Here is an 18,962-nt window from a genome sequence, read left to right as displayed (position 1 = left end):
TAAATGAAAGCTTTTAGAGAAAAGAATAGTTGTGTAAAGCAGTTTAACAATATGGTAGATACATAATGATTAAATCTGTAAAAATACTGAGAGAAAACTTATTACCAAAAGGCTAACATTTTTATTGATGGGATTAAGGGCAATTTTTGCCTTTTCTCCACTTTCCAAATTTTTTGTAGGTGGGCATGTGACTTTCATCATCTTTTTTTTACATGTATAAATAAACCATAACTAGGATAATTAATGTGATGTCCTGAAAAGAAGTGAAAGATAGCTTTTATTTAAGCTTAGTTCCCAGTTGGGCACATAGGAAGGCACTGTTTAGGAAAGGTGAAGCTCTGACCATTTGTGTGTCCCTCCAAGCTTTGTTGATCCTTCTACCAGTTGAAGGCATGACTTTGTCTCAGAGCTCTTACTTCCCCAAGGCCTGTGTGGTTTCTGGATTCATTCTGGCCGTAGTAGCAGCTCGTTGAGGCCTTGCAGTTAGGAACTATTCTATGTTACTGCTTTTACCCTTGAGTGGAGGTCTTCCTGGGAGGTGAGAGTGTGAAGAATTGAGTCTTGGGGGCCTTGTACCCTCCTCAGAGCTTAGATGGGAGTGGGGGGAGTGAGTAGTTGGTGTGTCTGCCTTCCTCCGTTAGATCCCAGGACTTCTTGGGTTTCCTGAGAACCGGTTGTATTAAAGAGTAAGTTTCAACATATTTCGTTTCTTAGATTTGTACTTTCAAACCTTTAAGATGAGATGGATTGGTACTTAACAGCGATAGTTATGCATTTCCACTGAAAATTTGTTTCATTTTAATCCATGAAAATAGAAAAGTGATCTCTAAGTGGTTTTCTCCTTGCTTTCTGGGTACTGCATTGCCGGTTAGCACAGGGTCAGAGTGGGAGAGGGAGAGTGGGAAGTTCTGACCAACCGTTTCAGTTCTTAGGTAGCAGGTAGTACAGTTCCATTAATGACTTTAGCAGAAGGTTAAAAATTTCTCTCCTCTGACTGTAGTTGGTTGAAGGTGGGCTCTCTGCCTGCACTAAATCTTGTCACTCAGCCCCTTCTCACGAGGGGCTTTTCTGCAGGAAACTGCCCTATCTGCTGAGTTACGGGTTTCCTGCAGTGTGATACTTTTCACGAGGGCATAGGATTAGGCTTTCCGCTCTCAATGCTTTGCCTGCTGGCAGCATCCCAAAGCTGTTGCTGTTGTTTTGTGGGCTTTGCTCTTTCTGTGACCTCATTTCTTGTATTCATTCAGCAAACTGTACTTAGCTTTTACTTGCTGTCAAGGATTTTATAATCTAATAAAAGAAAAAAATAGTAGACAAAAATACACACATTGTTAATATGCAATGCAGGATAAAGGCTACAAAAGTATCTAGAGAAAATGTTGGCAAAACAGAGAGTATAACTTAGCTGGGGATATGGGCAGAATGGGGAGGATAGGTGGAAGTCAAGCAGAGTGTCATGGAGGTGGTGACATCAGGTTTCTTACCATTGAATTCAACCTTGAAAGGTTTCTACAGGTAAGGAAGGGGACATGAACAAAGGCAGGGAAATTAAAGATCTATTCGCAAGACACCAAGGACTCCAGTTTTAGCAGGGGAATGGAGAGTAATCAAGGGAACTATGGCTGGGAAAAAATATTGGGCCAGATGTATAGAGCTTGGAATGCCAGGCTGAATAGTTGGTGTTTATCCAGGGCTACTGGGGGAAACTAAAGGCTTTTAACAAAGTGAGAATTAAGTTTGTGCTCTCTGAAGAATATAATGAGTGCTGTGTAGCTTAACTTGGACAGGGGAGAGGCTGGGAGCAAAGAGACAAGTTTATTAAAAGGTACCAAGTCCCTGGCCTGTGACTTAAAAGGTTATTTGTTGCTTCCGTATCTGTCCTCTGTGGCATCCCTGCTAGGCTGAGAGCCCTTGTGGAGCCGTGGCTTCTGTGTGTGACACTGTGGACATGACTGCCCCAAGCAAGCAGCCTTGCCAGGACTCTTTTCTCAAAGAGGACAGACTATGCCCAAAGTCAGGGTGACCACATCTTAGAGTCCTTCCCCTGGCTGCCTCCCTGGTTTTTCGCTGAGGCACTGATATACCAAGCAGACAAGCACCACTCAGGGTTGCCAGATTAAGCAAATAAAAATACAGGATGTTAGACTGGAATTTCAGATAATGGATACATTTTTAGTATAACTATGCCCTGTGAAATAATTTGGTTTATCTGAAATACGATTTAGATGGGTGTCCTGTGTTTAATCTGACACTCCTAACCACCTTCACTCTTCTCTGCTCCTGGCCCTAGACTCTGCTTCCTCCTCTCCCATTTTCCATCTGTCACCTCCTGAGTTGGTCTCCTAGTGAGTCCAGAGTCAGATAGACTATGTGCTGTCCAGGAGGGATCAGCCTAGTCATTTGGAGGATGGGTGTCCCAACTTAGGGCCAGGTTTTGGGACATGTGTGCAGCATGAGGTGCCGCTTTCTGTCCAACCAGGCAGGAAGAAAGGTCTTGTGTTCCAATGCCAAAAGGGACAGGAGAACATCAGGCCCTCGGGAGACTTCCAGGTTTCTGCCTGGTGTCTCACAATGTCCCTGGGGCCCAGAGATGATGTCCCTGCAATTTGGCTCCTCCCACACCTCACCTTATCCTCCTTTCCCTTTTCCAGTTCCTGTCCCATCTACTCACATCCCACAAATGTGCCTGGAGCTCTTGGACCCAGACATCCTCTTTCTGAGCTCACACTTAGCCCTTTGCCTAAAACGCCCCGCCCACATTCTTCATCCACCAACACCTCCCCATTTCCCTTCCTCTGTCCCAGCCTGGGCCCCTGCTCTGGGCTCCCAAAGAACCCTCAGCAAACCTCCTTCATAACCTTTTCCACACTTGATTGATTCTGCCTGTTACTTGTATGTCTCTCCCATAAAAGTATGGGCTGACAAGGACCTGGGTCTTCATTGGTGTCCCCAGTGCCTACCAGCATGCCTGTAGCAACTGGATGCTCATTAGATATGTGCCAAATGAACAGCAGACTCTATTCCGAATTTTTACTGCCCCTTAAATCCTTGTTTGTGTTCCTCAGGGAGTACCCAGTTCCAGCTTCCCCTGGCCCAATACATACACCTGGACATAGCACACTTCAAGGCTGAGTGGATTTTTCAGCACATTTCATTAAAGCATTAAAGAGAACCTATCTGGAAAATCTCAGCCCTCCACTTACCTGTCCCTACACCTTCTGTATGCCCAGACAAGGAAGGCCCCAGGTGTCCTGGCCTGAGCCAAAGACCTGGGCTGGACCCTCTCGCCTTCATCTGGTGCCTTCTAGCTTCAGGCGCTACTCCAGGCCTGGACAGTTGCTTCAGGTCAGGTTGTTCCTCACTCCATGCCCTCTTCTGCACACAGTCTTCTGTGCCTTCTGGAACCATCCTCTTCGCTGGCATCACGTGCCCCTTATCAGGTCATTTATTGCCTGCATTGTTAGGGCTTGAGGGAACGAATAAAGAAAACTGCGCTGTCTGCCCCCAGTGCCCCCCCCCAGGTAGAGGCCCCCAAGCCTAAGAAACCCTTCACCTGGATACATAGAGTGAGCAAAGCACAGATGGATGGCATGTTCTTTCTGTAAGGGGGTAAGTGGGTCTGGGGCCCTCCACTGGGTAGTGCCTGGGAGGGTGACGTGTTGGGATGTCTTGGCCATTACATGAAAAGCAGAGGAGAGGGACAAAGGTTGGGAGGAGGCCCAAAGGACACTGCCCCCGGATCCCCAGGTTAGGACGTAAACAGCCCCATCTGCTGCAGGTGCTCAGGTATGAGAGTACTGGGGGCAGGCAAGGCTGAGAGGGGGAGTCTCTTCAGATGCTGCTGTAAAAAGGAGCTCTTTCACAGACACCTGTGTAGTGCTAGGAAGTGTCTCTGGGAGAAGGTAGGCAGACAGTACAGTAATTTTCTGACTCAGTAGTTTAGAGGGAACACTCCGTGACTTGGGCTTTCAGCTCCAAAGCATCAGCCCCCCCAGCCCTCAACCTGGAGCCCCAGCCCCGCTCCTGGGACAGGTGAGACCTCCAGGGATCGGCAGGCAGACCTGGGCACAGAGGACCCTGCAGGAAGTTTGGGAGAGGCCCCCCTTGTTCTTGTTTGCAGCCCTTTGTCTGCGATCGGTGGTTTGGTCTTAGAAGCCTCAGAGAACTAAGCCACTGATTAAGCCCTCCGCTGGCAACCCGGCAGACAGCTGACTGCTGAGGGCCCTTGTAGCCTATGATTCCTGCTCTTCAGGCTGCCTTGGGACCTGGGTGCTGGGAAGGATCTGGACACTAAGGTCCACCCTTAGCTCTGGGCCTTTTTTTAGTGTCCTAATGGAACTAGCACCCCAGAGTAGGGCCCTCAGAGAACTTGGTGGCTAACTTGTTGCTCGGAAGCAGGGGTCTTAAGTCTCTGCTCCTGGCCCACCCTACGTGGGGGCTCTCCCTGCAGGTACCTGAAGGAATTCCGCACAGAGCAGTGCCCACTCTTTGTGCAACACAAATGCACTCAGCACCGACCCTACACCTGCTTCCACTGGCACTTCGTGAACCAGCGACGTCGCCGGTCCATCCGCCGTCGGGACGGCACCTTCAACTACAGCCCCGACGTCTACTGCACCAAGTACGACGAGGCTACGGGCCTCTGCCCGGAGGGCGACGAGTGAGTGTCCCCCGCCTCTTTCCCCCTCAGTCCTCCCCGCCCCCCGCCTGCCCTCAGAGGAGCCTCATGTCTCCTGGATCAGGTGCCCTCAGAATAGGCCAGGCAGAGTCTGAGAAGCCAGCCATTAGGCTGCTTCTGGGGAGACTGCTGCATCGTGGCACACCTTCCTGTGGCCTGGACCTGGGCTCAGACCTTGCCATCTCCTGGGGGAGGCCCCTTCTTTACCCACTTTTCAGAAACCCTACACAGGCTTCTCTTCTGCTAAGCAGAAGTATAGAAAGGGCAAACCTGAGGACCTCACAGAGGGAACGCTTGTTGACCCTGCTTGTTTGAACCTTGCAGAGGCGGTAACGGGAAGCACTGTCGGGGGTCTATGGGTACAAATCACTGAACTGCCCCTGCACTTCTCCCAGAGGTCCAGGTCTTGTTCCCCCTCCTCCGGCCCCGGCCTAATATAGCACTGGGGCAGGAGAGGGTGTGCCCATGCTGTGAGCAGACTGTTTCTCTGTGGACCTCTGCGGATCCAGCCAGCACTTGCTGTCCCAGGAATGTCCCCCCTCTGGAACTTCATTCAAGTCAGCCCAGGGCCCTGACCGTACTCAGTCTTTGGGAGGACTTGCTGAGCAGTCTGAAGTGGGAATTCTGGGCCCTGAGGGCTACAGCATCCAACAGATGGTGGGACGGTGGTTCTGTTACGTCAGCAGAGCTCACTGCTGCTGGCCTCCTCAACCTGCTATCCGTGCACCACCTGGGTGGTGGGGAAGGGCGGGGACTGATCTCCCAGGCTGTAGGGGCAAAGGTGAGTGAGCCCCCTCCCCCCAACGTTTCAGGTGCCCATTCCTGCACAGGACCACAGGGGACACTGAGCGCAGGTACCACTTGCGTTACTACAAAACTGGAATCTGTATCCACGAGACAGACTCAAAAGGCAACTGCACCAAAAACGGCCTGCACTGCGCTTTCGCCCACGGGCCCCATGACCTCCGCTCCCCTGTCTACGACATCAGGTGGGCTGATAGCTGTGGGCTGGGGTGGGGGCCTGGCTGGAGGCCTGGCTGCTGACCCGATGAGTCCCACAGATGGAGGGCAGGGCTGGCACTCTGCTCTTCCCCTCATGCCTCGTCCCTGCTCGCCTTTCCTCCCAGAGAGCTCCAGGCCATGGAGGCCTTGCAGAACGGCCAGACCACAGTAGAGGGCAGCATAGAGGGCCAGACGGCTGGGGCTGCAAGCCACGCCATGATAGAAAAAATCCTCAGTGAGGAGCCTCGGTGGCAAGGTAAAGGTGGTCCCACAAGTGGCCATGCCTCCTCCTGTCCTCTCTTTTCTCCTGCCCATAGTTGCCCTAAGGATTTGGCCCACTACCGCCCTTTTATCCCACCTTATATCCAGCCACAGTCCAGTCACTTGGGGGCACTTCTGGGGAGTTTCCCTAGATATACCTTGCCTTCCTCTCATCACTTCAGTGCTCCCCAAATTCTTCAGGGGACTTTCCCATGTGTGTACTTATGAATATTTACATATACATACACACGTGTTCTTGACCCTCCTGAGAGTGCCCTTTTTTACCCTGTGTGCTGTATCTCCAGTAAGGGATGGTTCTTACCTCTCTCCTGGGTCTCAGTCTTGGTGTTGGCACATGAGGAGGTGGCCTGAGCTCCTGGACCCCTTCCCATGTGGCTTCTCCTTGCCCTTCTGCTACATCTGCCTGACCCCTGCCTCTGGCTCCCTGTGTAGAAACTGCCTATGTGCTGGGGAACTATAAGACGGAGCCGTGCAAGAAGCCCCCGCGGTTGTGCCGCCAGGGTTATGCCTGTCCCTACTACCACAACAGCAAGGACCGGCGGCGGAGCCCCCGGAAACACAAATACAGGTCCTTTGGCCCAAGCAGGCCAGCCATGGGAGGGAGGGGTGGCAGGGAAGGGATCATGGCGGGAGCTGCTTCCACTGTGTTCACAGCGAGGCAGGGAGACCAGCCCTAGGGATTACAGAATCGCAGGACCCAGGTACAAAGGGAGGGAATAGTGAGGACAGCTGAATGATGGCGAGTCCACTGGGATCCTCTTTTGCCACGAAATGAGGTACTTGGGTCAGATGATCTCTAAGGCCCCTCCAGTTCTGATTCTGAGGGGTGATTGCTGGGGATAAGCCATGGTCTGGAGAGTATGGTTCTGGCTATAGCCTGGCTCTCCTGGGGCTGCAGAATACCTGACACGAGGACCCAGCAGAAGGGGGCCAAACAGTGTTCTTGCTGATATGGCCATACTGCTCCAGAGAAGCAGAGCCTGGCTTCTGGCCCCAGTAAGGTTCTCACTCTGGAGTTCCTCTTTTCTCTTTGTGAGCCTGGCCCTGTGAAGCAGGGAGACCAGAGAGGAGCCTTTAACAGGCATCTAGTTGGCATTCCCCAGATCCCAGTGTCTCCCTCTCTGGCATCACTCTGACCCCACCATCTCCTTGGACCAGGTCATCTCCATGTCCGAACGTGAAACACGGGGATGAGTGGGGAGACCCCGGCAAGTGTGAGAATGGAGATGCCTGCCAGTACTGCCACACCCGCACGGAGCAGCAGTTCCACCCGGAGGTGTGCCTTGGAGCAGGGGCTGGGCCCTTTGAGAGCTGTGGGTGGCTTAACATACCCTCTTTGGGAAGCCAGGCAAAAGGAAAAGAAGGTCTGGGCAGATGTGGGCAGATATCACGCTGACGCCATCCAGGCCTCCCTAGGCAGTGCTTGAGGAGCCCTGAATTCTAATTGGGTAACTTGCCTTGTTCTGAGCCCACGGTCACCAAGCAGCCCCCTTGCTCCCAATTTTGTTTCTTTCCCTCACCCCGGGCCTCCTGTCACGGAGCGGCATGGACTGGGCATCGTTACCTGGCCATTCTGGACTTGGCACCACTCATGGTGCTTAGACTCCAATGACCTCAAGATTTAAAAAAATAAGAAAGCCCCTTCCAGCTGATGTGTTTCAGATCAGAGTCTCTGGTACCAGCAACCCAGCCCACTGGCCCCATGGTGTAGCCTTGAGCCATGTCAGTGTGCCAGGATCTGGAATAGGGTGCATAGAGGCACATGCTGTCCCTGCCCATGGGTTCATGGAGGCATAGACATATGGGCAGAGGCCACCTTGTACGGGTTGCAGACAGCAAGGTGGAAAGTTAGATGTAGATCCCAACCCAGGGTACACGTAGGTAGAGGGATGCTGCCTCTGATCTTGGCTCCCTTAATGTCCCAAGAGACATTCAGAGGTCACAGCCCTGGCCAAGACCCTGAGTGGGGAAGCAGCATAGAGAAGATCCCTTTGTGAGGGCCTAAGCAGGGCTGGTTGAACCTGTGACCCCAGAAGGGGGGGCTGTCCTTAGCATGAGGGTGGTTGTATCTGCTTCAGGAGTTTGAGTAAGAAGTCAGTAGGGAAAGAGTTAGGGAAGTGGCGTGGAATGGGGAGGAGAAAAGAGATTACTAAGCTAACCCTCCCATGTTGAAGGCACCCATGCCTGCCTGTCCCTCTCTGCCTAAGCCTGATGTGCCTCTGCTCTGCCCTCCAGATCTATAAATCCACCAAGTGCAACGACATGCAGCAGTCGGGCAGCTGTCCCCGAGGACCTTTCTGCGCCTTTGCCCACGTAGAACGTATGCTGTTCCCATTCCCCTCTCCACCCTCTCCTCCCCTCACGCTCTGCTCAGGCTCAGTCAGAGGAGTGGCCTCTCATCTGCCAGCCAGCAACAGGCTCTGTCCTTGCTGGAGGTTCCAGTCCCCCCTGCACACACACCCCGGAACTGGCCTTAAAGCCCTGGAGCTTCCAAGGTCGTGAGACAGAGCAGGACCAGGTCCCTGGTCGGGCACTCACAATCACAGGCCGAATGAAGCACCCTTCCAGAGCCAACTAGGCAGATCTCAGCAGCCACCCCATGCCCCATCCATGGCAGACATCCCTAATTGAACATGGCACTCTGTCCTGCTGAGAGCAGGGCTGTCTGATCAAAATGTAATGCAGCCCTTCTTGTGTCATTTTAGATCTTCTAGTAACCATGTTAAAAAAAAAAAAAAAAAGGCAAAAGAAATAGGTTAAATTAATGTTAACATCCCTTTACTTAACCCAGTGTAAAATATCATTTCAAAAATAATTACTGTAAAAAATCAAGATATTTTACTTTTTTTTTTTTTTTTTGGTCCAAACTAAGTCTTTGAAATCTGTTGTGTAACTGAATAACTGCAGCACATTTCAGTTCAGCCCTGAGTTGTGAGTGCTTGCTAGCCACATGTGGCTCATAGCTACTGGATAGCGAGGTGCTCAGTTCTCGCGCGGCAGTCTAGACCGCCAATACCCATCTTAGAGCTGGAGCTCAAGTCGGAACCCTTGTCAACCACAAACCGCTGCTCTGGTTGTCCTTAACGTCTTCTCAGGCTCAGGCCTTATCTCTGGGATTAGGGTCAAAAATAAGCTGAGGGCCCTAGGAAGGGGAATATTCTTGGCACAGAGATCGTCGCCAGCCATGGGCAACTGGGACCACCTATTGAGGCGACACAGGGAAATAATTAATGGCTCAGGCTTTGGAGTAGTACAGATCAGGGTACAAATCCCAACTCAGCTCTGTCACCTAGGGAGATTACTTCTATGAGCCTCAGTTTCCTTATCTGTGAAATGGAGACTCTGATGTTATTTGTATCTTCTAGTCATCGTGAAGATTCACGGTGAATACAAAGTGCTTGGCACGAAGTAAGCACACAGTACGCAGTATTAATAGAAATAAGGGAGGAGCTTTCCCTTTATATACGGAGGGTGCATGGTCTCCTTTGAAAAAGATCCCCATGTGTGTTTGGAGGGACAGAGCTGGCAAGGAGCCTGCTGACAGCCTGACTCTGTCTCTTGTAGAGCCACCCCTCAGTGACGACCTGCAACCTTCCTCAACTGTGTCCAGCCCCACTCAGCCGGGTCCTGTCTTGTACATGCCATCTGCTGCCGGAGACTCCGTGCCCGTGAGCCCCTCCAGCCCGCATGCCCCTGACCTCAGCGCCGTACGTGCCTATCCAGGGAGTGGGTGGGCACCATGCCTAGCCAGGAGTCAACACCTGCCTCTAATGCTCCCAGTGCCCTCTCAGCCTGTGCTTGGAGGAGGGGGCCCTGGTGTTTTGCCTCAGGCCAAGGAGTTCTGCCCTTTCTGCCCCAGGGTTTTTCTATCAAAAATCTAGCGGTGGGTGGGGTCCCCAGAGCCTGTGTTGGTCAGCCTGGGTAGAGCTGGTAGAAGGGACAAAAGCCTTCGGTCACAGTTCCCCCATAACTTCCTCACGGAGACTACCCTGCGTGGTAGTTGCTGCCCACTGGCAGTTGAAAATAGAACTGAGCCCCTTGCTGAAGAATCTCCCTCTGTGGAGGGGACAGAGGATGGGCCATGGCCTAGCCCACATTTTGCCCACCAAGCCACTCCCTTTCTTCTCTGCAGCTCCTCTGTAGAAACAGCAACCTAGGCAGCCCATCTAACCTCTGTGGCTCCCCCCCGGGCTCCATCAGGAAGCCCCCGAACCTGGAAGGCATTGTCTTCCCTGGGGAGTCTGGCCTTGCCCCTGGCAGCTATAAGAAGGCTCCTGGCTTTGAGAGGGAAGACCAGGTGGGAGCCGAGTACCTGAAAAATTTCAAATGCCAGGTAAGGGACGCAAGGGGAAGTCCAGTGAGGTTAGCCTTCTGCAGGGGGCAGGAGAAGCCCTGGAGAGCTGTCCTGGCCTGGCCGTGGGGAACATGACTGGGAGCTGGGAAGCCCCTGTCCTCAGCCTCTTTGATCCTGAGCAGAGTGAGGGAGCCCATCCCATTTTACAGATGGAAACAGGAAAGTTAGCGTGGCCAGGCACCTGACCCTCTCACAGACCCAGTTAATAGAGGAGCAGGGACTCCACCCTCGGTCTCCTGTCCCACCATCTGGTCTTTTCCCTGCCTTATGCTGCCTTGATAGAGTGGCAGGGCCTTGGGGAACAGGCAAGAGTGTCCCTCACTGGACTTATCTGAGGCTTGGAGTCACCAGGGAGGAGGGAAACAGCTCCCCTGGTTCCTAGAGTAGGGAATGGAGTAGGGGTGGGGAGGGAGAGCAGGGTATGTGTGTGGAGGGGGACTGTGTGACAGGTGCCTGCAGCCTCAGTGGGCCATGGCAGGTGGATGCTTGGGAAGACTCCTGTACTCAGGGGCCCTTCCTAGCACCACATGAATCCCGTGCTCCCTGACTTTTCTTTCTTAGGCCAAGTTAAAACCCCACTCACTAGAGCCCAGGAGCCAAGAGCAGCCTCTGCTTCAGCCCAAACAGGTATACAGCTCTCAGCCCCCTTCCTCCCCTTATGGAACCCCTGCTGTTGACAGGATAGGCCCAGAACCCCAGGCTTTGGAGAAGGGGGCCGCTGCTTTCCCCATAACCTGAGGGCCGAACTAAAGTGGGGCCCCAGCCCTAAATCCAGAGAGGTAGGGCTCAGGCCCTGCAATCCCTTACCTCCTGGACTCACTCATGAGTTAGTCAAAAAAATATTTCTTGAGCGTCTATACTGTGTCAGGCGCTGTACTCACTTCTCCCTTCCCCTACTGCAGGACTCTAGGGTGAGTGGGCCCTGCAGCCTGTAAGCCACAGCTGTCCCAACTCCAGCCTTGCAGCAAGGTGTTGAGTGGGTGGGGTCCCATCTGAGCTTGGGGGCAACTGGATGAGCCCTGGTTTGCACCATTTCCCTCCAGCCCCTGGCCATGGCTTCCATGAGTGGGCATCCCATTGTCTCTCCTCCTCATTCTCTCGTTGCAGGACATGCTGGGCATCCTTCCCGTGGGCAGCCCCCTGACCTCAAGCATCTCTTCTAGTATCACCTCCAGCCTGGCAGCTACGCCCCCTAGCCCTGCTGGCACCAGCAGCGTCCCTGGCATGAATGCAAATGCTCTGCCCTTCTATCCCACCAGCGACACGGTAGAGTCAGTCATAGGTAATTAGGCCATTTCTGTTGCCAAGATCTGGACTGGGTCTGGAGTCAGAGAAACTAGCTCTCGAGTGAGATCCAAACCAGGGTGCTTGTCACTGTAGACATTTACCTGGGAGAGTCAGAAGGTGGGCACTCTGAGCCCTTTGACCTAAAGGGAAAATGAGCCCAGGGTGTAGGGCCCTTATAGCCCTTATAGCAAATTAGCTATTTCTCTGTTGTGGAAATTAGGAAGAGCCGCCTCTTCCCTTGGACCAATGCAGCCTCATTCCACGATATAGGTCCCTTGGCCCTCATACTCTCACTAGGTACCCTTATGTAGCAGACAACCTACACAACTGCCCTTCTCTGTCAGCAGCCCTTTATGGGTGGCACTTTGTGGCAGGTCGTGTTTCAGGCACCAGGCTGGCAGAGATGCGGATAGGGTGTTCTGCCCTCGAGGAGGGACATTGTTGCCAGCCTCCCATTCTAGTTCAGCAGAGGGCAGTGGGTGTTTGTCAAGCACCTACTGTGCATTAGCCACTGAGGGCCCAAAGATCTGTTTCCTGCCCTTGAGAGCTCAAGGATGAGACATACAAGCTGTAACATCAGGAGAGGTATCAGAAGGCTTTGGAAGAGAGCCATCTGAGCCGGACGTGGCAAGGCACACAGCACAGGGTGTCCATGTTGGCAAAGGAGCAGCCCGACAGGCAGAGGCTTGAGAGCCTGGGTCTAGTGGGGCCGAGCATGAATAGGAGGCAGTAGAGGTGGGTCCTGGAGACGAGGCCTGGAACCTCAGGGTTCTGTGGCCCCTTGGGAGGCAAGGAGGTTTATGTACCAATCTCTGTGTCCCCAGAGTCTGCCCTGGATGACCTGGACCTGAATGAGTTTGGGGTGGCTGCCCTAGAGAAGACTTTTGATAACAGCGCGGTGCCCCACCCAGGCAGCATCACAATTGGTACTGGGTAGTGGGTGGGCAGCGCATGAGGGAGGGCTCCTAGGGGTCCAGCCTGGCCCGGGCTGGGCAGGCGAGCCTTCCCCTGCTTACGTGGCTCTGTGTAGCTTGCCCCGCCTTCACTGGGCCCTCTGGGGCCTCTCTTCCAGGTGGCAGTCTGCTGCAGAGCTCTGCACCCGTGAACATCCCTGGCTCCTTGGGCAGTTCTGCTTCCTTCCACTCAGCATCCCCGTCCCCTCCTGTCAGCCTCTCCTCGCATTTCCTGCAGCAGCCCCAGGGCCACCTGAGCCAGTCCGAAAACACATTTTTGGGGACCTCAGCATCACATGGATCTTTGGGTAAGAGGGGGTGTGTCTCTCCGAGACCTGGGGCAGCAGGGTCTGGGCTTTTAGAAGTGCTTTTGGCCACTTTGTCCATAGCCAGAGGCAGTGCAGAGTAGAGGTTGGAGCAGGGACTCAGAGCTTGGAGGTGGGTCAGGTCCCTGTCCCACGTTTCCCTTAGCTGGGTACACCTGGACAAGGTGGCTTAGCCTCTTTTAGTTTCCTGTGCTTTAAAGTTTGTAGAAATAATGGCATCCTCCTCCTCATAAGGAAGGTGCAAGGCTTAAATGAAATAATGTGAGGGAAAGAGACGAAGGGAGAAGTCTGCACAGGCTTGCCCCAGGCTCAAGGTGGCCTTCCTAGAAGAAGAGGCACCAGGCAGACCCGGCTGTGACCCCAAAGGCTGCTGAACATGAGAACCGGAATGGGATGGACTGGGGGGTTCTAGAGGGCACATCACATGACAGCGGCTAGAAGCAGGGCCTGGCGAGCTGCAGGCTCCACCGCGGGCAGGGTACCCTCTCGTGGGCAGGCTGGCATGAGTGTTTACTGAGGTAATGCGTAAAACAGCACAGTGCCCAGCTCGCTGCCTCTCAAACAGCAGCTGCTGCTCTTAGTCCCCCCGCCCCAGCCCTCCCCCCAGCAGCTGTTCGAGAAGATCAAGAAATAACCTCTCCTGAGGGTGCTGGGCTTCCTGGTCACACGGAGTCTGAGCCTGTGAGCCAACCTTTGACATTCTGACCAGAGATCAGGGCAACACGTTGATCTCTAAGCATCTTTCCAGTTTTGAAGGTGGCTGTTCCATTTTATGTTGGCTCTGTTAGCTTCAGATGCTTTGTGTCACATTTGTCTGGCTTGTTCGTATTCTGGAAGCATCTTGACTGTACCCCTTCTTGCCACACACTCTTTCATTCCTTTCATCCCTCTCCGTGTAGTTATCAAGCAGGGTTTTATAGAGTGTGAGCTCAACAGTCCCTCCTGCCACAGAGCTGTGGTCTAGTCAGAGAGGCAGACCTTCATGGACACTAGAGCCTACTCAGAAACTGTCACTGTTGTGTGGAGTTAGAGGCCTGGCTTTGTGATTCAGAATAATAGAGGGAACCTGACCTGGACGTGGTCAAGAGAGAAAGTGCCACCTGAGTGCGGAGGGAGGTGCATGGGAAGAGCTCGCTGCCAGGATGACATTTTGTTGGTCGTGAGTTCCCACCTCTGGGGACAGGGCAGATAGGCTCATCGATAGTGCACATCTCAGGATCTCTACATAGGATGACATCTGTCATAGTTTGGGTGTATGTGTTGCTTGGAGGAGAGAAAGAATCCTTTGATTTCTGGAAAATCCTTGCTGGATTAGTGGGAAGGGAGTGAGAAAGAAGTTATTAGAATGAGAAGTGTGGGCAGAATGAGGCCAGAGGTGGGTATGGGTCCCCCTCTAGAAGACAGGGGCTGCCCTGGTGGCCACAGAGCGAGGCACATGGTGTTAGCAAACATCTATCAAAGGAGTAAACGAATACATGGCTGGGTGAGCGCGCAGCCCAGCTAACTGGAGAAAGTAAGCCTTTGGAGTTAGATGCCCTGACTGTATATCGTCTCCACCGTTTACCGTTTGTGTGATTCTTAGTGACACTTTTTTTTTTTTTTCTTGTTTACTCATCATAAACCAAGGAGAATGAACCAGGGTTCCCTGAACTTTTCCTACTACAGTTCTGCCATCATCTGAGGCTCTGGGCCACATTTTTGTCCCCGAATTTCCTCCCTAGCCTCACAGCAGGTGTAAGGGGGTTCTCCCCTCTCTAGCCCAACAGTCAAGTCACAATCACAAATTGCCACCTTTACAGACTGCTGTCCCTCCAGTCCTTCCCAAGTCCCCTGAATCACTGTGAGGCAAGTGATGGGAACCTCACTTTACAGATGAGGTTGCTAAGCCTCAGAAGTTAAGTGCTAAGTGTTGAGTAGCAGGTGATGCTACGGTAGGTCTGATGCAGCTGTGGGGCCAACACATCCCTGTAAAATTCCCTGGCCTGATATTGCTGAAGCCTTGCACAGGTAGCCCCTGGAAGCCTCCAGGCAGGGGTGGACGGGGCCCAGGGTCTGGGTCTGAAGCCTTCCAGAACCCTGATGTTCCTCCATTTCCTGATGCAGGTCTGAACGGGATGAATAGCAGCATCTGGGAGCATTTTGCCTCTGGTAGCTTCTCCCCAGGCACTTCTCCTGCCTTCCTGTCAGGGCCAGGGGCTGCTGAGCTGGCCCGGCTGCGGCAAGAGCTCGAAGAAGCCAACAGCACCATCAAGCAGTGGGAGGAGTCCTGGAAGCAGGCTAAGCAGGTACTGGGCCCCCACACCCACTTGCCTTCCCAGGGCCTGATGGCATGCAGCCTTCGCCCATCTTACGCAGAGGAGGCGCAGGGGTGGGAGGCCCAGGGTCCCGGAGGACAGAGCAGAAATTTAGTTTTGTTCACTTTCTTTCCCTGTGGAAACACTTGCCTTGCCAGTCAGGACCCTGGGCTGGCTGGTGTCCCGGGCCCGGAATTCCCACTGTGAGTTGCTTATTTGGTTTGATCCCACAGCACTGCTTGACTCTCCCCAGAAACCCTGACTTTCCAGGGTGTTCTAGGCTCTGAGATGGTCCCTCTGTCCAGCTGCAGCCTGGCTGCTCCTGCAGGTGCTGGCCAACGTGCCCAGCTCTGCCTAGCGCTCCTCTGCCGTGCTGGCTTCAGCCCCCTTCCTGACACACACAGGGTCTCTTGCAGATCTTGAAACCTCCCTTGTCTGCAGGCAGTGTCAGCCCCCTGCCTGTGCCCTCCCCAGACAGTTGACCCAGCTCTCCAGTAGGCCCCGCAGCCACGGTGGTCCCTGCAGGCTCCCAGAGATGTACTTGCAGGGGGGAGGGTTGCAGGGCCAGGGGGCCATCAAGATGAGGTGCTGTGTGTTGGGCCCACAGGCTTGTGATGCCTGGAAGAAGGAGGCAGAGGAGGCCGGTGAGCGGGCCAGCGCAGCAGGTGCTGAGTGCGAGCTGGCCCGGGAGCAGCGGGATGCACTGGAGGAGCAGGTTAAGAAGCTACAGGAAGAGCTGGAGCGGCTGCACTCAGGCCCCGACCCACAGGCCCTGCCCACCTTCTCCGACCTGGAGGCCCTCTCACTCTCCACCCTCTACTCCCTCCAGAAGCAGCTGCGGGCCCACCTGGAACAAGTGGACAAGGTCAGCCCAGGAGGTTAGGGGAGCGCTGGGTGGGGGTGTACAGCAGCCTTAGCAGCGCTTGGACTCGGATGGGTCCACGCTGCCCCAGGGACAGCCACCCTTCTGGGAGCCTCTGCCCAGCTGCTGGGCTGACACAAAATGCTGCCCTCTCGGAGGAGAGGTAGGAGAAAATGTCACTTGCTGGGAGGTGAGAAAGCTGGAGACAGGGAGGCGTCAGTACCCACACTCCCCCCCCCACCCCGCCCCCACCGCCCCAGCCCCCACAGTTCTGAGGGTGGGGTTGACCCAAGCTGCATTACTAGGCCTGGGCCTTCGGTTACATTGAGACGCTTCTCCTGTGAGCTCTGCACATACCAGGAGACATTCCAGAACAGTTAGGTCCCCAGGGCTACTTTGTCTGCATTCCTAGGTGCCCCACTGATCCCCAGGGAGCAAGGCACAGCAGAGAGTGCATTCTTTTTTTCACCAGGCATTTGCAGCCAGGCCCCATTGTTCTCGTTTGAGGACTGAGGGTCCCTGTGAGATCGAGACAAGAGGCAGAGGCTTTGTGGGAGAAAGAGCCCGTCAGGGTGAGGGCTGCAGAGCAGCACTGGCCCTGCCCTCTCCCTCCGCACCCCTGGAAGCAGACATCGGGAGCCCCGAGGGCATCAGCCTGGACTCTGACTCTGCCCTCTCACTTGGCAGCCATGCTGCTGAGCTCTGTGCCTCTGGTTCCTCATCAAGGGGACCAAAGAGAATGTTGAGGAAAGCTCCTTGTCCAACTCCGGGCCAGGCTGGTGACCATGATGTCACTTTCTCCCGCAGGCCGTGTTCCACATGCAGTCGGTGAAATGCCTTAAGTGTCAGGAACAGAACCGAGCGGTGCTGCCGTGCCAACACGCCGTGCTGTGTGAGCTCTGTGCCGAGGGCAGCGAGTGCCCGGTCTGCCAGCCTGGCCGGGCCCACGCCCTCCAGTCGTGACCCCGCAGGCCTGGCCCTGGCCTGGCTCAGATCTTCTTACCTAGGACTTTTTAAAGTATATATATATGTATGTATGTATGTATGTATGTATATGTATATGATTCTGTATATGTATACATTTCTGTATGTGTGTAGGTATGCGTGGGCGGCAGTGTGTGAACAGTGTCTGTGTGTATATCTGTACATAGATATAGACACACACTTTAAAACAGACTTACCAAGCACTTTTTAAAAGAAAAAACTATTTTGCAGCCCTCCCCTTGCCCACTCCCTCCTTTTCCACTGCAGAGACAAAGTCCCCTCTTCGCCCACTGGGCTTCAGCAGGGGATACGTTTCTGTCTCTTTTTAAATGTAGGGAAACTAACTAGTTTTAACTTCTTCCTGGGGCCTGAGCGGGAAGCTGGGAGGGGCTGAGGGGAGGGACCAAGCCTTCAGGGCAGGCTCTGTTCACTGCACCTCCCCAGGCCAGGGAGAGAGCCAGGGATGTGGACATCCCCAGGGCATACGTGGTTCCCAGCTGTGAGGCTTGAGGGGGATGTGCTGGGGTCGAAGCCAGCCTAGCTCCTAGGTTTACCAAATGTGTATTTAGTCTGGGGCTGGCAGGCCAAAGCTGCAGGGGCCAGCCCCATTCCCTCCCCTGGGCCCTTGAAGCTCCTTGAGGGGCAAGGCCCAGGAGTTCTACCCCTCAGGTTCCTGAGGCCAGGGATCCACCTCAGTCCTCTCCCTCTGGGCTCCCAAAAGCAGCCTCCCTGGCCCCAGGGCCACCTACCAGACTGGCACTGCCCTCTTCATAACCCCCCAGCTGCTGTCAGCTCCCCCCCCCCCATTTCCTCCCTTCCCTCTGGCAGCTAGCAGGGCAATTGGTGGGGAGGAGCTACGGACTGAGGACCAAGGTAGGGCTCAGGCCCTGCCCTCCTCACCGGGAGGGGCTCCGTATGCATTCCTTGGTGCTCTCTGAGTGCAGCTGACGTCCTGCCCATTTGGAGCAGACGCCTGTGTACATGTGTGTGCGTGCCTGTCCGATGTATATTGTGTCTTAGCTTCCATTTTAAAAATTGTTCTGTACAGAAAGATGCAGTGGGTGCGGGAGGGCAGAGCGGGTGGAGGGAAGCCACCCTGCTCCCAGCGCTGGGGGTCTGGGGTGGGAGCAAGAGGGCTGTGAAGGGTCTGGCCTGGACCAGGCTCTCCTTGGGCTCAGCACGAAAGGGCTTTCAATGAATTAAGTGAAAACTTTTTTTTTTTTACGAAAATGCAAAAATCAAAGCTCCAAACCTATTGGAAATAAAATATGAACTTAACAGTGGTAGCTTGTTTACATGAGGGTGAGGGAGATCCAGCCCCACCTGGGCTATAGAAAGAGCTTATGCCCCATCCGCTGGGACCCATTCACTTACTGTTTTGCAAAAGACAACAGGGCCCCTAGTAGTTTCTCAGAGGAGGAGAACTGTCTTCTCTCAAAAGCACTAAAAGGAAGGTTGAGGGTCCCAGCCTTTGAGCCACCTCTTTCCTCCCCCTGCTCTTAGCTGGCCTAGTAGGTAGCTGTGAAGAAACACAGCTAATGGGCTCTCTGTATGGATCTCAGGTTCAGAGCTGAAAGGAGCCTTGGATGATCTCGACTGACCCCCTTCACCACCCTCCCCCATCATACTCGTGTGGGCTCAGAGGGTCACACAGCTAGATAGGCCAACCCGGCCTTGGGCTCTCTCAGCATAGGGGCCACGTCCCCCCCAGGCCAGGCTGCAACTCCATTCCTCTCAGCCCTTGAATAGACACACAACTGAACTCCTGGGAGACCCCCACTTATGGTGCTCCCCTTGGGAGCATCAGGCCCTTGTGCTAGGCAGCAACCGCACACACGGATATGCCTGGTAGTGTTTTGTTGGAACATCAGTTACTCCCACATCTCCCTGCTCTATAACGTGAAGTGAGGGGCCGAGTGGGCCACAGGTGGGGGGACAGC

At 54.0% G+C, this 18,962-nt stretch overlaps 1 protein-coding gene and 1 long non-coding RNA gene across 5 annotated transcripts in view; one reads left to right on the top strand and one right to left on the bottom strand.

Moving 5' to 3' along the window:
* The window catches only part of UNK (unk zinc finger), a 32,820-nt gene extending 14,520 nt beyond the window's left edge, over window positions 1-18,300 (top strand). For 3 of the 4 annotated variants that reach the window (XM_047081377.1, XM_047081374.1, XM_047081375.1), the window contains 15 exons: window positions 4,451-4,660; window positions 5,491-5,667; window positions 5,806-5,936; window positions 6,395-6,530; window positions 7,121-7,238; window positions 8,198-8,282; window positions 9,527-9,669; window positions 10,095-10,295; window positions 10,878-10,943; window positions 11,424-11,598; window positions 12,428-12,529; window positions 12,676-12,864; window positions 14,986-15,167; window positions 15,784-16,041; window positions 16,846-18,300. In XM_047081377.1, coding sequence (XP_046937333.1) covers window positions 4,451-4,660; window positions 5,491-5,667; window positions 5,806-5,936; window positions 6,395-6,530; window positions 7,121-7,238; window positions 8,198-8,282; window positions 9,527-9,669; window positions 10,095-10,295; window positions 10,878-10,943; window positions 11,424-11,598; window positions 12,428-12,529; window positions 12,676-12,864; window positions 14,986-15,167; window positions 15,784-16,041; window positions 16,846-17,001 — 2,329 coding nt within the window. In that variant the 3' untranslated portion in view covers window positions 17,002-18,300. The remainder of the gene's footprint in view (window positions 1-4,450; window positions 4,661-5,490; window positions 5,668-5,805; window positions 5,937-6,394; window positions 6,531-7,120; window positions 7,239-8,197; window positions 8,283-9,526; window positions 9,670-10,094; window positions 10,296-10,877; window positions 10,944-11,423; window positions 11,599-12,427; window positions 12,530-12,675; window positions 12,865-14,985; window positions 15,168-15,783; window positions 16,042-16,845) is intronic. The other variant, XM_047081376.1, reaches the window with a different exon arrangement.
* Window positions 102-4,374, bottom strand: LOC124513409 (uncharacterized). Its single transcript, XR_006962385.1, has 2 exons — window positions 3,204-4,374; window positions 102-1,290 (listed from the first exon to the last, which is right to left on the bottom strand). It is a non-coding gene; the product is annotated as an uncharacterized LOC124513409 (long non-coding RNA).
* Window positions 18,301-18,962: the final 662 nt, after the last annotated feature.

Source organism: Lynx rufus, unplaced genomic scaffold, assembly GCF_022079265.1.
Source record: "Lynx rufus isolate CCGP_SWC_20201006 ecotype Redwood Valley unplaced genomic scaffold, mLynRuf1.p SCAF_18, whole genome shotgun sequence".
NCBI classification, from domain to species: domain Eukaryota; kingdom Metazoa; phylum Chordata; class Mammalia; order Carnivora; family Felidae; genus Lynx; species Lynx rufus.
The sequence above is the reverse complement of the archived record's forward strand: the minus strand, read 5'-3'. Positions and strand labels throughout refer to the sequence as shown.